The 16,895-nt window shown below is 45.4% G+C and overlaps 1 protein-coding gene across 5 annotated transcripts in view; it reads left to right on the plus strand.

Moving 5' to 3' along the window:
* SEC24C (SEC24 homolog C, COPII coat complex component) overlaps nt 1-16,895 on the plus strand; it is a 67,468-nt gene that overhangs the window by 14,578 nt on the left and 35,995 nt on the right. For 3 of the 5 annotated variants that reach the window (XM_050960032.1, XM_050960029.1, XM_050960031.1), the window contains 5 exons: nt 1,530-1,705; nt 3,268-3,729; nt 8,776-8,906; nt 11,318-11,386; nt 13,291-13,402. In XM_050960032.1, coding sequence (XP_050815989.1) covers nt 1,530-1,705; nt 3,268-3,729; nt 8,776-8,906; nt 11,318-11,386; nt 13,291-13,402 — 950 coding nt within the window. The remainder of the gene's footprint in view (nt 1-1,529; nt 1,706-3,267; nt 3,730-8,775; nt 8,907-11,317; nt 11,387-13,290; nt 13,403-16,895) is intronic. The other 2 variants (XM_050960030.1, XM_050960033.1) reach the window with 1 other exon arrangement.

Consider the following 16,895-nt stretch of genomic DNA (forward strand, 5'->3'; position numbering starts at 1 on the left):
CGGCGAGGGCCACATTACTCCAAAGAAAACTGCTGAGGGCCGAAAACCCCCGGCCTCGCGGAACACCCCCCCACCAGGACCTCCCGGCCCCGCAGAAACATCCTGCCTCAGCACTGCCCAGCCCTGCAGAAACAAACCCTCCTTCCCCAGCACCGCCCCACCAAAACAGCTGTGGGCCAAAAAGGAAGGTTGGGAGTGGGGAGGTGATACTCGATTTTAAATCAACCAGGGGCTCCCAGCTGAAGAGGTGGCTGGGAGCTGTCAGGGGCAAATTAAAGGGCCGGGACTCCAGCAGCTGGGGGAACCCAGAGCTTTGTGGGGCTGGGGCATGCATTTAAAGGGCCCAGAGCTCCTGCAGCTGAGGGGAGCCCGAGACCTTTAAATCCCAGCCACGGCCCATCCGCTGGAGCTGCGACCAGGATTGAAAGGGCTCTGGGCTGCCTGCAGCCGTGGAGAGCACTGAGCCCTTTAAATCTCAGCTGCCGCCGGGATTCAAAGGGCTCTGGGCTGCCCGTAGCGATGGGGAGCCCTTAGCCCTTTAAATCTCGGCCGTGGCCAGGAATCTCTGCGGGCAGCCCAGAGCCCTTTGAATCCCGACCACGACTGGGATTTAAAGGCCTCTGGGCTCCCCACCGCTAGGGGCAGCCCAGAGGCCTTTGAATCCCTGCCACGGGCGGCACAGTGAGCCTCCGCGGGCTGCATGTTGTGCAGGCCTGCCTTAGGTTGTAGCAGTCATATACCATCAGGCGTTTTAAGACACTAATAGTCTGTTCAGCTTCTGTATGTTTATATTCTTACAGTAGCATTAATTTTTGTCTTAGCTCGAGCTCATCATCCTTCTTTTTAAACTTCACTGTCTGCATCCTTGTGGCAGTAACTTTTTAAATATCTGTTCTGGCTTCTTTGTGTCTCTTTGGAACTCAAAGGGTTCTCCATCCATTCTCTGTCATGCCAGTAGGTTTTAGAGGATGTCTGGGCATGGATCCTTTTTGGAGTGAGACAACATTTATTTTAATTGGCTATAATAATCTCCATTGATTGACACTAAGCACTTCCTTTTCCCACTTGCCCTCCAAAATGGCTGATCCACCCTGGCTTGACAGCTCTTCCAGCCTCAAACTAACTGAGAGGGTGAGATGGAGACGTTCAAGGCTGGTGTCCCAGTTGGCAATGCAGAGCACTGCTACTATGCCACTACAATGCAGCAATACTTTTAGGACGGTGCTATGCCTAACATGGGAAAAAAACAAAAGCATGGTGTTTGGTAAGGTAAATCTATAAGAATATTTATATTGTAAGTAACACTGGATTTTTAATAGCAGAATTGTTACAGAATATTAAAGGAAGTGCAGAAACTAATTGTATTTCAGGTGTCATCTACGGCTTAATTCTCAGGTTTTGTGAGAACTTGAAAGCAAGAAGGTGTGTGTTGGAACACTCGAACAGTTTGTAAAGCATGGAAAACCATAATGCCTCACATAACAGGGCACTCTTAATAACGTTTGTAATTCCTTCCTTTCCCCTCACAGGCCCTCTGCATCTCAGCCATTCATACCAGGCACTGCACCCGCACCTATTAGCCAGCCAGCTACCTTCCAGCAATATGGCCCTGCCCCAACCAGTGCACAGCAACTGACCAATCACATGGCAGGAATGCAGATAGGCAGTTCAACCTCGGCTCCTCCTCCAGCTGGACTGGGCTATGGTGAGTTAATTATTTTCTGTCTGTGTTCGTATTTTAGTAGTGGAGCCATTTTTGTATGGCAGTGACCCTCTTCCAGTAAGAGATGGTGTTTTCTGGACATTGAGTGTCATGGTAGTATACAGGTAGATCTTATAGTGATAGAAAGTTACTTGAGAAAGCTTAGCACTGAGCCTGTTACATGTGGTGATCCTGGGAATAGATTGCAGGAACCAAGGAAGAAAAGTGTAGCTGGTTCTACTGTTCAGCTACACTAGCTGAATGTGAACTACAGAAAGAGACCATTTTCTCAGCCAGTTGTTACAGATTCTACGTACTTTGACGTGGGCAGGAGCCTGGTCTAAAAAAAGAGGGAGTAGGGGGAAGGAAGCCTATTGGAGCTACCAAAGGGACAGAGCTTTGAATCTGTGTGAACAGTAAGTGGATGAAAGACTGTATTGTTCTGCACCGAAGAGTTTCATGGGGCTTTGTAAACTAAATTAACATCAGAAGACTTCTGCAGAAGAAAATGCTGAACCTGGGCATCCTTTTTTCTGTTGTCATTCCTGCTACTATAGTTGGGAAGATACTGCCTGTATACAGAAGGTTGGAGATTGCAGTGAAACTAGGTCTTCTCTGTGTATAAACATTTTTATTGCACTTGAATTGTTTTAGTTAACACAATTAATTTTGCTAAGCCTATTCTGTACTATAGCGTAATCACACTTCCTATTTTTAGGAGAAAAACAAGTGGAATTAAAGTATACAAATTCTACACTTAGGGAAATATCTTTCTCAAATTTCCCACTATATAAATAGTATTGTGTAATTACCTCTAGATAGTAACATATTTTGGTATACAGGAGAAAGATGATATCCTTAATGCAAATTTCCAGTCTGTCTTTCATTGTTAGGCTTTGTCTACACTAGCACTTTTGTCTGTAAAAATTTTGTTGGCCAGGGCTCTGAAAAAAATACCCTCTGACCGACATAAGTTTCCCCAACGAAAGTGGACAGTGCTACGTCAGCAGGAGAGCCTCTCCTGCTGACATAGCTAACACCTCTTGTTAGGAGTGGTTTAATTTGCTGGTAGGAGAGCTCTCTCCTGCTGGCAAAGAGCGGCTACATAGGAGACTTTACAGCAGTACAGCTGTGCCACTGCAAGGCCCGTTATGTAGACAAAGCCTTACAAGGAGAAGGATCAATGGTAGGAGATAAAGTTCACTATAGCTTTTCAGTCTGGCTTTACCCACTGCATAAGGGCCTTCACATTAATGAAAAGACTCACAGTGTTAAACAGCATGAAATGAATTACAAATGTTCCTAGAATCAAAGATCATTGGGAGGTGCAGGGAGGTGTGATCATGATTCAGGAACTCTTTAGGAACTTCATTTTCCTCAGCCTTTCCGATCCTAGTTTCAGAAGGGCTTTCACTGAGGGGTTTTGTCTGGATTTAGGAGCAGAGTGTAGTTTGAGGTAGAGATCAGGTAGGTTAGAGGGCATAGATTTTGTTTGTGCTCTCTTAATTCAGGTGTTTTTTGTCTTTGTGAAAGCAAATAATTTCAATAACTTTTCTGCTCGTCAGGTCCCCCAACATCAGTTCCTCCAGCCTCAGGAAACTTTACTGTGACAGGATCTGGTCTCTACACATCTTACTCTTCAAGCCAAGGCCCCCCTCCAGTTACCATGACCCATGGATTGCCTCCTACCAGCCTGTCTCAGGGTCTTTCCCTGGCGCAACCTGCTTTTTCTGGTCCACCACTGTCAGCCCAGCACCGCCCTCAAGCCCCTGGTTTTCTCCCACCTCCCTGCTCCACAGGGATTGGACCTTCCAGTTACCCTTCTGCCACTGGGGCCCCAAGACCTTCAGCAATGCAAGGCTCACAGTTATCTGGACAGGCTCTAACTGGATTACCAACATCCCAGCCTAATCATGTGTCCTCACCACCACCTCATCCATCCATGTCAGGGCCTGCAATGACTGGCCTCCAGGGACCACCTCTTCCCACACATCCTTCCCAGTCCGGATACCAAATGCAGCAGAATGGTAAGTCATTCCGTTGCTCCTTCTATACTTGATATAAGGTAATGTGCAATCTGAGTGAATCAGTGGTATTAGTTACTAATTTGCAGAGGAATTACTGTCTTCTTGAAGGAAGAGAATGTCTTTCTTCCAAATGCATTAGGTATGTACAAGGCAGGATCTTCGGTGAGCTTCCAGACAAAAAGGAAACTTACAGGAAGTGGAAACTTAGACAGATGACTAGGGAGGAATATAAAAATACAGTAACTCCTCACTTACTATCCTCCCGCTTAACGTTGTTTCAAAGTTACGTCACTGCTCCATTAGGGAACATACTCATATAAAGTTGTGCCATGCTCCCTTATAACGTTGTTTGGCTGACTTTACAAGGGAGCATTGCACAAGTTCCTCTTCTCTGCTTCCTCCCCCTCCCTTCCTCCGTCCCTCCCAGCACTTCGCCTGCCGCCAAACAGCTGTATGTCGGTGCTTAGGACTTTCTAGGAAGGGAGGGAGCGAGCAGGAAAGTTGCCCTCCTCTCCCCCCCAGCAGGCAGGGCCAACCAGAACACAGGGGCTTTAGGGGCTACAGGGCAGCCAGAGAGAAGCGACGCTTTCCCCTTCAAAGCCAGAAAGTGCCACTTCTCTCCGGTCGCTGGTTGCATGGCTGCCCCTGCTCCTCCTGAGTCCTCCGGCCCGTGCTCGCAGGGCCGCATTCCGAAAGGGGCTTTAGAGCTGCAGGCCAGGGCCCTGGGGCCCCCTTAGCCCAGGGCCCTGCGGCCCCTAAAGCCCCTGCGTTCCAGTGGCCCTGCCTGGCCTGGGGAGGGAGGGGGCGGCAGCTCCCAGAATCATGGCTCCCAGAGCCACCTGCGCACCTCCTGCACCAAACAGGAGCTGCCCCAGGTAAGTGCTCTGCACCTTCTGCCTGCCCCAGCCCTGAGCCTCCTCCTGCACCCAACCCTGAGCGCCCTCCCACACCCTAACTCCATTCCAGATCCTGCACCCCCAGCACTGAGCCTTAGGGGGTAAGCCGGGGCACCTCCCCACCACAGTACAGTACTGTGCAGTATATAATGTCTTTTGTCTGCCCCAAAAATATTTCCTTGGAACCTAACCCCCTGTATTTACATTAAATCTTAGGGGAAATTTGGATTTGTTTAACATTGTTTCACTTAAAGTTGCATTTTTCAGAAACATAACTACAGTGTTGAGTGAGGAGTTACTGTATTGCTTGAGCATGCAGGGGTATAATCAGGAAGGCCAAAGCACAATTGGAGTTGCAGCTAGCAAGGGATGTGAAGGGTAACAAGAAGGGATTCTACAGGTATGTAAGCAAGAAGAATATGATCAGGGAAAGTGTGGGACCCTTACTGAATGCAGGAGGAAACCTTGTGACAGGTGATGTGGAAAAAGCTGGAAGTAATCACTGCTTTTTTTGCCTCGATCTTCACAGACAAGGTCAGCTCTCAGACTGCTGCACTGGGCAGCACAGCATAGGGCGGAAGTGAGCAGCCCTCAGTGGTGAAAGACCAGATTAAGGACTGTTTAGAAAAGCTGGGCGTGCACAAGTCCATGGGTCCAGCTTAATGAATCCGAGGGTGCTGAGGGAATTGGCTGATATGATTGCAGAGCCACTGGCCATTATCTTTGAAAACTCATGGCAACCTGGGGATGTCCTGCACGATTGGAGAAAGGCAAACGTGCCCATCTTTAGAAAGGGGAATCTGGGGAACTACAGATCAGTTAGCCTCACCTCAGTTCCTGGAAAAATCATGGCGCAGGTCCTCAAAGAATCCATTCTGAAGCACTTGGAGGAGAGGAAGGTGATCAGGAACAGTCAACATGGATTCACCAAGGGCAAGTCATGCCTGACCAACCTGATTGCCTTCTACGATGAGATAACTGGCTCTGTGGATATGGGGAAAGCAGTGAATGTGATATATCTTGACTTTAGCAAAGCTTTTGATATGGTTTCCCACAGTATTCTTGCCAGCAAGTTAAAGTATGGATTGGATGAATGGACTATAAGGTGGATAGAAAGCTGGCTAATCGGGCTCAATGGGTAGTGATCAATGACTCAATGTCTAGTTGGCAGCCGGTATCAAGGAGAGTGCCCCTGTCGTCTATCCTGGGGCTGGTTCTGTTCAATATCTTCATTAATGATCTGGATGATGGGATGGATTGCACTCTCAGCAAGTTCGTGGATGACACTAAGCTGGGGGCAGAGGTAGAGATGATGAAGGGTAGGGATAGGGTCCAGAGTGACCTAGACAATTTGAAGGATTGGTCCAAAAGAAATCTGATGAGATTCAGCAAGGACAGTGCAGAATCTTACACTTAGGACTGAAGAATCCCATGTACTGCTATAGGCTAAGGACCGACTGGCTAAGCAGCAGTTGTACAGAAAAGGACCTGGGACAAGAAGCTGGATGTGAGTCAACAGTGTGCCCTTGTTGCTAAGAAGGCTAATGACATATTGGGCTGCATTAGTAGGAGCGTTGCCAGCAGATCAAAGGAAGTGATTATCCCCCTCTGTTTGGCACTGGTGAGGCCCCATCTGGAATATTGCATCCAGTTTTGGGCCCCCCACTACAGAAGGGATGTGGACAAACTGGAGATAGTCCAGCGGAGGGCAACAAAAATGATTAGGGGGCTGGGGCACATGATTTATGTGGAGAGGCTAAGGGAACTGGGCTTGTTTAGTCTGCAGAAGAGTGAGGGGGGATCTGATAGTCACATTCAACCCCCTGAAGAGAGGGTTACAAAGAGGATGGAGCTCGGCTGTTCTCAGTGGTGGCAGATGACAGAACAGGAGCCAGTGGTCTCAAGTTGCAGTGGGGGAGGTCTAGGTTGGATATTAGGAAACACTATTTCACCAGGGGGGTGGTGAAGCAGTGGAATGGGTTACCTAGGGAGGTGGTGGAATCTCCATCCTTGGGAGGCCTTTAAGGTCCTGCTTGAGAACGCCCTGGCTGGGATAATGTAGTTGGGTTTGGTCCTGCTCTGAGCAGGGGGTTAGACTGGATGACCTGAGGTCTCTTCCAACCCTAATCTTATGATTTTATGATCTTTCTGCACTGCTGAAGAGTGTGAATTCATTGTCTGAATTTTAGGTGCAAGACCTGAAATCTGGTTCTTGATTTGTGTCTGCTGGTCTCTTGGCTGCATTTTTTTCACTAAAATGTTCCCTGTAGCTTGCTCAGAGTTTAGAGGAGAGTCCTGAGATCACCCTGGTGGATGTATCCCTAATGGAGATTTAGTGTTTACTCCATGCTTCTCGGTCAATGTAGGTGCTAAGTTAAACTGAATTAGAAAAAAATTATTCTGGCTTGCATTGGTACAAAATTATTGATTACTGTTTAGCACCATGTGTTTGCATTGTTCTTTACAAGAATAAAATATGGTCTCCTGCCCTAAGGAGCTTTTCCAATTCAAATTAAATATATTGTGCTTTGGTTGGTAAAGTTGACATTGCTTTCTCCTATATTCAGAAGTAGGGAATTTACAAAAATTAAATATTGGTGCTTGGGGATTAAAATGTCCACACCCTGCATGTTTATAGAAAGGTTGGTAACATGTTGAAAATGGATTTCTACTCTCCCACCTTCTATCACTTCCTTCTTCCATCTCCTTATGCCTTGATTTGTCTGTCTTGGTGAACTAAAGAGCAGTAAATTTAGAACTTATGAAAAGAAATATTTTAAACACAAGATCTACATTTCTCCTCCTGTTATGTTGCCTGCTGTTGATCACTGTATTGTAGAGTGGTATGGTTGCTGATCATGGGGTTTAGAGCGAGATGCACCTGAGTTCTAACCCTGACTGAAGCTGTCTCTGTGATCAGGTTACTTCATCCCTTTGAATTTGTTTCTCCCTTTCAAGTACACTTCTTCATTGCAGGGGTGGTGGTGAGAATTACTTCATTAATATCTATTACATTTTCTTCTGAATGATTGTGACCCTTAATGTTGATAGCTAGCTGCAAGGATCAGGAAGAAGTTCCCTGCAGCATTTTACAATCGGCTAGGTGAATTATTGTCCATGTCACTTAGGCTGTGTCTACACTAGTGAGCTTAACAGCAGGCACAGCTGTACTGATGCAGCTGCGCCACTGTAAGATCGCTCGTGTAGCCACTCTATGCCGGCGTGAGAGAGCTCTCCCATCAACATAATAAAACCACCCCCAAAGAGTGGCGGTAGCTATGTCAGCTGGTGAAGTTCGCCCACTGACATAGCGCTGTGCACACTACCACTTACGCTGGTGAAGCATGTCGTTCAGGGCGAGTAGTTTTTTTTCCAGATTCCTGAGGGACATAAATTTTGCCAACGTAAGTGGTAGCGTAGATGTGGCCCAAGTGTTTAAGAACACTGCTGGTCAGAACTATCAGTTTTGTAAGAGAATAGTAGCAGGTACATAGCTATCTACCTATATATTGCCTTCTGTGTCTTTTGCAGCCGATATAACCATGTACCACCCCAGGCATTTCCATTAAGAAAGTGTAAAGCAAAGTGAAAGAAATGCATGCAATTTAAAAACTAAACAAATCAGAATAGCAGAGTTTTAATCTGTGCTAATCTCAGGCAACACAAAAACTGTCTGACACGTTTCTGTCAGTATTTCTTTATTTTGTTGGTGCAGTGTGGGGTACTGGACTGCTTTGGTCATAGTTTATATTAGCCAGATCTGCAGCGTAGCCTGTGTTTTCATAGAGGCTTTAATGCAGATCTAACCCATTAAGGGAGTAGGTAAAGGACCAGTTCTTCCCATTTCTGAAACAGGTTCCAAAAATGGATTATGTAAATCACTATTAAATCTGGACTACTCTGCTAGAGAGACAGATTACAACTGAAGAATTTTGATAAATCTCTTCCATCCTAATTACGTGAAGGGCAGGTATGTCCATTTTTGGATTAAGATAACTAGAAAAACTGATTAAGAAAGGAAGTGTTTAGTATTATTCGTATTAAAGTAGCTCCAGGGAGTCCTAGTCATGGACCCAGGACCTCGTTGTGCAAGGCGCTGTACAAATACAGAACAATTAGATATGCTTTCATTCTGTTGTCTCTTTTGCAGGTTCCTTTGGACAGGTTAGGGGCCCACAACCAAACTATGGCAGCGCTTATCCAGGAACACCAAATTACGGGAGTCAACCTGCACCACCTCCCCCACCAAAACGCTTGGATCCGGATTCCATTCCTAGCCCTGTAAGTTAATTCAGTTCTCACCAACATGAACTTCCCCATAAAACATCATCTTATAAATCAAACTGATGGATGCCAAAAACAGGTCCCAACACTCTATCTGTTGACTTTGTTCTTAATACTTCTGCCCGTGAATGGAGAGGTTCTGAGAATGTAACCTCTGGTTTACCGGAAACAGTATTGTCTAGTGATTAGGGCATGGAACTGGGTGTAGGACATCTGAGTTCTATTCCCAACTCCATCACTGATTCCGTGTGGTCTTGAACACATTACTGAGCCCCTCTCTCCCTTTGTTTCTTTACTTGCAAAAAATGGGATATTTACCTGCCTCAGACAGTCATTGAGACTGTTTGTAAAGAATATTGGGACCTTGGATGGAAGCTGCTATATAACTACAGTTTTGCTACAGCTCATTATCCCTATGGCATTGGAAATCCTGAATTTATAGCACTAATTTTCAGGGTGCTGCTTTGTTCCATGTTAGTATGTGGGAAGGGGAGAATTCCTCAGAAGCAACCTTCATCCCCTCTCTTGATGACTCTGTTTAGACTACAAGCTTTTTACTCCCCATACTTCTGCTTTTGGGTTGTTTCAAGTGAACACTGATTTATCAAAGTAGTACATATTGTCACTCTCTCTGAACAGAATTTGATCATTGTGTGCTGTTGTTTCTGTTAGTGGATCTTTGAAAGGGCCTACGTCTGCAGGTTTAGGCACAACGCGTGACCTGCCTTAAAAATGATCAAATGTCCTGTGGGAATTGTCACCTAAATTTTGAAAACCTCCCATTTCTCAGTCCGAAACAGTTGACTGACTGACGTAGGTCCCAAAACTGCATTAATTCTATCTGACACTGAGATTACCCAGCTTCTAAGAGGGATATAAACAATTGATTTAGAAACCAATGATAGTTCAATTTGAGGAGGCCCGAAGAACTTGTTTGTAGTATGGTGGGCCATTCATTATAAGTGTACTGTTACGCAATCATGACAGGAACTGATTGAATACATAACACCATAGCAGTTAGTCCAGCTCTGCTGATATTTTGCTTATTTAAGGTATGGGCCAAAGTGTGACATCTTTCCTGTTCTTCTGGATGTAACTTCAAAGCAGCTAGTTAACTCTGTTGGCAAGAACATTCTGTGCAGAATCATGAGACACTAGAAGGATGAGCTATTTCTCAAATTTTAACCCTCTACAGAGGGGAGGTTTCAAAAAGCAGGCAAGGGAGTGGTTTCAGAGTGGTAGCTGTGTTAGTCTGTATCAGAAAAAACAAGGAGTCCTTGTTGCACCTTAGAAACTAACAAATTTGTTTGGGCATAAGCTTTCGTGGGCTATAACTCACTTCATCAGATGCATGGAGTGGAAAATACAGTAGGGAGGTATAAATACACTGCATATGAAAAGATGGGAGTTGCCTTACCAAGTGGGGGGTCAGTGCTAAACGAACCATTCAATTAAAGCGGAAGTGGCCTGTTCTCAACAGTTGACAAGAAGGGGTGGAAATCACTTTTGTAGTGCTAAGGAGGCCAATGTAATCAAGGTGGCTCATTTCAAACAGTTGACAAGAAGGTGAGAAGATCAGCAGGGGGAATTTAGGTTTTGTAGTGACCCACCCACTCCCAGTCTTTATTCAGGCCTAATGTGTCCAGTTTGCAAATTAATTCCAGTTCTGCAGTTTTTCATTGGGAGTCTGTTTTTGAAGTTTTTTGTTGAAGAACAAGCAACAATGTGAAATGGCAGTCCCTCATAATTCCTACCACTAGCCTCTTAGGCTTATCCTCCACTCCTCCTGATTCTGCTGAGTTGATGTTTCCAAAGACCACAATTGCTTCTGATGCTGACAAACTTTTTCAGGGCAATGGTTTTAGTCACCTAGTTTAATTTTACACCTGCCTTTTTAATCTGGCTTCATGTTACCACCTGATCTAGCTAACAGTATTGAAGTCCTAGGCTTTCCTGGTTTTTGATTTGATGTTTGTGCGTGTTTCAGGACTTACTTTTTGGAAGGAATGGGGGCATTTTTATACCTTTGCTTGCTTTTCTCCTCTTTCACTAAATTAAATCTCAAGAAACTTGCATCAAGTGCCTCCATTGCAGCATGTTCTCAAAGCGTAAATCCCCAATTTCTAACGAAACAAGCATGTGAGCCATTTTCTCTGCCAACATAATGCTCAGAACCCAAGAACTGTTCAATGGCAAGACAGATTCTGGGATTAATGTGTAGTAAGGAAGCAGATGTGTTCTTTTCCTCTTGTTGCATGATTGTACAAATGTATATATCTAACTCCAGTGCTATAAATTTTGGCAGGGAGAAGTAACACTGTTACTTTTTGTTTTATTACTCTTTCTTTGTTTTTCTTTTTGTGGCACTCTGTTACTTAAAAAAAAAAAAAAAAAAAAAAAAAAAAAAGCAACTCAGTGAGCTGCCACCCCAGCAGAAACCCAGGCACAGAATAGACCCAGATGCAATTCCTAGCCCAGTAAGTGCAGTGTCTGTCTTCTGTCATCTGTGCGTTGGTGACCACCTGTGCATGTTTGCCGCATAAGCTTCACCTTACTAACCCTTCAGTGTTAATCTTTTATCCTTCTTTCCCACCCCTTTCTGCTTACCTCATCAAAATGAATAAAATAAACACCACATGGGGACTGGTTATTAAATCACTTCCTATGTCATGAATAAGGGGCAATAGAAAGTGGACAGCACTTTGGAAGCAGATTATGAAGAATGTCTCCCCTCCATGTTGTCTGACCTTTAAAAGCAAAATACCTACCTACATCAGATTCCAGTGGGGACATTTATAACATGAAAAATGCAGTATGCACATATTCTTTCTGCATACCATATGCATTACAAGTACACACAGTTTGTTCCTTATTGGCAGTCTTTTCTACCTATGTAAGTTGACTTTATTTACTGTTTATTCTTGAGGTGCCAACACTGGGCAGTGTTTGATGCATTGTCTCACTTTTGAAGTAACCGTTTTTGTTTTTATATCAATTCCTCGTCTGAATCCCTTAGCATACTTCCTCTGAGGCATGGGGAGCTATAAACATTCTTTCATTATCTGTGATCCTACGCCACTGTTAAAAATTAAAATGTTAAATTTTACAATTAGAAATGTGCCTCAAGAATCTTTTTAAAATGAAAAGTATCTGCCTTTTGGATTGGAGGAAAATGGTGGATTAGATTTTTCTATTACCCCAATATCATTTTTGCTTTACTGGTGATTGGCTAAAGTTGGTCACATGACTCGTATCTAATCAGTGATGACACCAACTTCAGTGAGTCTGTAGAGTTTTGAGAAGAGATTTTTCCTGGAATGATCACTGTCTGATTCTGTGGTTGAGCATTCCACTTGCATAATTTAAAACATGTACTGTATAAGGGTAACAAGAACTCTGCTGTATAACACTCTGCATGTTAAAATAGGTTGCGAATTGAGGGATATAATTTGAGGGGAATGGATCATTTAGTAGGATCAGTGCTAGATTAATGCTTAAACTCGACTTGGCATTGGTAGTGAAAAGGTAGTTGCAGGGGCTAAATCTTTCTATAAATCTCCCGTTCTGTGGCAGAGTTCAGTGGATACTTTTAATGCAAAAGTGCTATTGAACTTCATAATGCATTATCTCTAATTAGACGTATTCTTTTAAACAAGTTTATCACGGTAACTAGTGGATTTAACACTATTACCATCCTGTCCAGCTCAGCTTGAATGATCTGAGTTGCAGCCTGGCCTCAGTCCCAAAAGCTCAAAGTATGAACTAGAGTGAGCAATATGTAGAAGTGATCAAATTCCTTCTGAGTTTTCATAATACTTTAGGTCAGAGTCTAATCAGATATACAGTGGAACAGCTTCACTTTGTGAAAATACTGGGAACTTAACAGCTCAGAAAGAGAAGGCAGGCAAAAAAGGAAGTGCAAGCTGAAAGATATTTGGAATCTAAAACAAAGCTGCTGGAGAGCTCTGGCTGTGACTGTAGTTGCAACAGAGTATACTGGAGAGCAGTAAAGAGCAGACTACTATTAGAAATTATTTTCTTGGCCCAAATTTTGCTTTAAGTGAGTCCAGATCAGATCTTCAAATGTAAAACATTCCAATCTTCAAAATAATTAAAACAGAAAACTGGGAAGGGGGGTTAAAATGTATGTATATGTTGTTGTTGAAATAAACCCATCTCTTGTCTTATTCCCAATTTGTAAACAATAGGGGCTGACTGCTTGGTAAAGCTTAAACTAGGTCTAGGCTTCTCAGTTCTTAGAGCTAGTAAATGGCTGTCCTAGTCCCTGCCTGACTGCTTTGTAACTCCAGATTCTGTGTTCCCCCACCCGTGTCTTCATGAAATGGAGCCTGCTGTGGCTAACATGCTGCTTTCATTCTAGATCCAAGTAATTGAAGACGACAGAAATAACCGTGGATCAGAGCCATTCATCACTGGAGTTAGAGGGCAGGTCCCACCCCTCGTTACTACCAATTTTCTGGTGAAAGATCAAGGTAAAATACTGTTCACTCCCTCTGTAAGTTCTCCCTCCAAAAAAGCACATTACCAGAGATCCAATTACATTATTGTCAGACATTCTTAATGGAGAAGTCTGAGGAATGTTCCCTTTGTGATGCACAGGCCAATGCACTAGCTTTTTACCAATAGAGGCCTGAGTTCAAATTCTGTTTCAGGTCACAAGTGAAATGAGTAGAGCCCTAACTTGGGCTCCATTAGATGTTTTGTCCACCTAGAACTAATCAACAAGTAAAAAACAATTGACACTTCCTTGGGAAAGGCAAAAGTGTGTTAAAAAGCCAGGAAAAAAGTTTTTTTCTTCAAGTGCTTGCTCATGTCAATTCCATTCTAGGTATGCACGTGCCCATGTGTGCGGCCGTTGGAGATTTTTGTCTTAGTGATATCCATAGGGTCGGCTGTGGTGCCTTCTTGAGTGCTGCACTAATGCATCAGTATATTAGGTGCCGCTGGCCTTACGCCCTCCCAGTTCCTTCTTACCGATCATGGTGGTAGTCAGAGTGCCTTTCCCTTGCATAGCAAGGATTAGCAATTCTTTTACTCCAGTCTTCGACCCTTAGGGCCTTGTAAATAGTTTGTTTGCAGCAGTTAGTAAGTAGTGTAGTTAGAGAGAGTGTCCCAGGGGGCACTTTGTCCCAAGCAGGGCGTGCCCCAGTCTCCAGGTTTTAAGCCCTGCTCTGACTGCAACAGGCCTATGTCTGTTAGTGACCCCCCATAGCAGTTGCCTCAAGGGCTTGGGAGAATCGCATATGTGAAGCATCTGTAAGTGTTGCATCTGTAACAACTTTTCTCTCAGTTTGAGCCAATAGCCTACACTGGAGCCGCATGGGGATCTCCCCCCTTTCTCCCCCCATGGGGCTCCCCCTCGCTCCCCAAGGGATCCGCCACTGACTCCAGAAAGCGGTAGGAGACCCACACTGGTGACAGGGCTGATGCCTTCACAGGCTTTCCCAGTGCCCAGAGAGCAGAGGCCTCCACCAGTGTTGCCAGTACCATGTTTGTCATAGGTCAAGGCAAGGGCAAGTCTGCGGTAAAGACCCCTTGGGAGGGTCAGCAAAAGACGCTGGTCTCTGGAATCGAGAAAGCGTTTTCCATCTCTACGTCCCAGGTCTCCGTCTTCTACAGGACTTCCTAGATCACTGGCATTGCAGTCGCGGTCTCCGCCCTCTCAACGCGGGTTGCCCTGAGGAAGGCACCGGTCATCGTACCACCAACACCGATCATCCTCCCACTGGCTGTCTCCTTAGTGTAGATCTCAGTCTTCCAGACCATGGGAGCAGTCTGTGTTGTGGTACTGATCCCCCTGTCCCTGATCCACCTACTCGAGGCACCGGTCTCCCGCAGCAATGGTTAGCCACCAGATGCAAGCTTCTGCGTCCTCTCTGTGGTCACCGGAAGGTGATTTCTCCAGTACGGAAAGGGAATTCAGCCCTTCACTGCGACAGCATCAGTGCAATTGGGCAACTGAGGCTGCGTTCACCTTCATGATGCTGTCGTGGCAGCAAGGCCAGTGACTGGCACAATGGCCCTACTGGGACGCGTGGGGCATGCTTGTGATGCCGATGTCTCCATCAATCCACTCCTCGGCCACCATCTCAGAGCAGCAACTTGCAGCGCCTCTCAGTGCACAAGGCTTACTCGGAAGCCAGGGGAGAGGAGCAAACGCCCACCCCAAAACCCTCTTTCCCCACGAGGAATGGTTTCCTGGGGCCTCCCCCGGTGACCCAGTAGTTGTCCTCCCCGGATCAGGCAGTGGCTTTGTATACCCACCCCCATGGTTCATCAAGGACAGATCTCGGGAACTGTTGCAGTGGAGCCTTGATCTGGTACATTCCACCTGCCGTGACCTGGGCCTGTTGGTAAGCTAAAAGAATTCGACCTTATGGCCAGTGCAATGAATAGAGTTCATAGGGGCGGCTCTTGACTCCACTCGAGCCAGAATCTTCCTTCTAGAGGCACATTTTCAGGAACCATCATATAAATCTCAGGGAGCTGGAAGCGGTTCGCCCAGCCTGCCAGACGTTCCTGCCCTACCTGAAAGGCAGGGTGGTGCAGGTCCTGACAGACAGTACTGCAATATATTACATTAACAGGCAGGACTGAGCCAGGTCATTGGCTCTTTATCAAGAAACTCTCCGCTTTTGGGACTTGTGTGTGGCATGCCATCCATCTGGTATCCGCACTTCTGCCTGGGGCCAGGAATGTGTTAGCAGATCACCTCAGCAGAACCTTCTCGTCTTTCCACGAGTGGTTGCTCCATCCAGAGGTGGTCAGGGTGATCTTCCAGAGGTTGGGGACACCCCAGGTGGATTTGTTCACATTTGTCGGAACAGAAAATACCACGTGTTTTTGCTCCCTGGTAGGGGGCTCTGAAGTATGCCTTTCCTTCAAGGGTCCAAAACTATTTGCTGGTAAGACTGACAAGTCGCTCCACTCATTGAAAGATTTGAGGGCAACTCTCAGATCTTAGTATTTATATACCTGCAACAAAACATAAACAACAAGGCAGGTATTCTACATCACAGCATCCCAGACAGGCCCCGCACACACAGCAACCGAGACAATATGATAACCAGAGACATAGGCAGAGACCGACCAAATGCAGATCAAACTCTTCCCAACCCATCACATCCCAACAATCAACATCTGAACAGCAGATTTTAAGGTTTGGTCCAGGGCTTGACAAACCTCCTCCAACTCTTGCTGCCAACACCACTTCCAACCAACCATCCTTTTACCAATTGTCTAATATCGTTCTATCTAACTTGGCAAACTATCACTTACAACAGATGGGGACTGGAAATCATCAAAATTGGTTATGCCGTGCAGTTCCCCTCCAGCCTTCCCACCCATCCTCCTTCCCCATCCCTCTTCAGAGACCCCTCACAAGCCCCTCCTGAGACTGGAAGTAGAATATCTCCTACACCTGCGAGTGCTGAAGCCAGTTTCGGTACATCCGAGGGAAGGACTTCTGTGTTCCCATTTTTTTAACCAAAAGACTGGAGCATGGTGTCACCCATCCTTGATCTCAGGAAGCTAAACAAATTCATCAGAACACACAATTCAAGATGGTTACATTATCTACAGTCATTCCAGAACTGGAACAAGGGGATTGATTTGTGGCCCTCGACCTTAAAGATGCATATTTTCACCTTGCTATACGTCCAGTGCTAAGGAAATTTCTTCAATTCATACTGGGGCAGAACTACTTCCAATATATGGTACTGCCCTTTCGCGTTTCAACTGCCTCCTGGGTGTTTTCCAAAGTCATTGCTGTGGCAGTGACTGACCTTTGCAAGCACGGGATCACAATATACCCCCTACTTAGACGATTGTCCAGTCAAGATTCACCCTAGGGAAGAAGCCATCACAGTCATGCAACAGACAATGTCGCTCTTCACAAGTCTGTCTACTAATAAATGTCCAACAGTCCACACCTAACGCCAGTTCAGAAACTGGACTTAATCAGAG

This window comes from Gopherus flavomarginatus, chromosome 6, assembly GCF_025201925.1.
Source record: "Gopherus flavomarginatus isolate rGopFla2 chromosome 6, rGopFla2.mat.asm, whole genome shotgun sequence".
NCBI lineage: Eukaryota > Metazoa > Chordata > Testudines > Testudinidae > Gopherus > Gopherus flavomarginatus.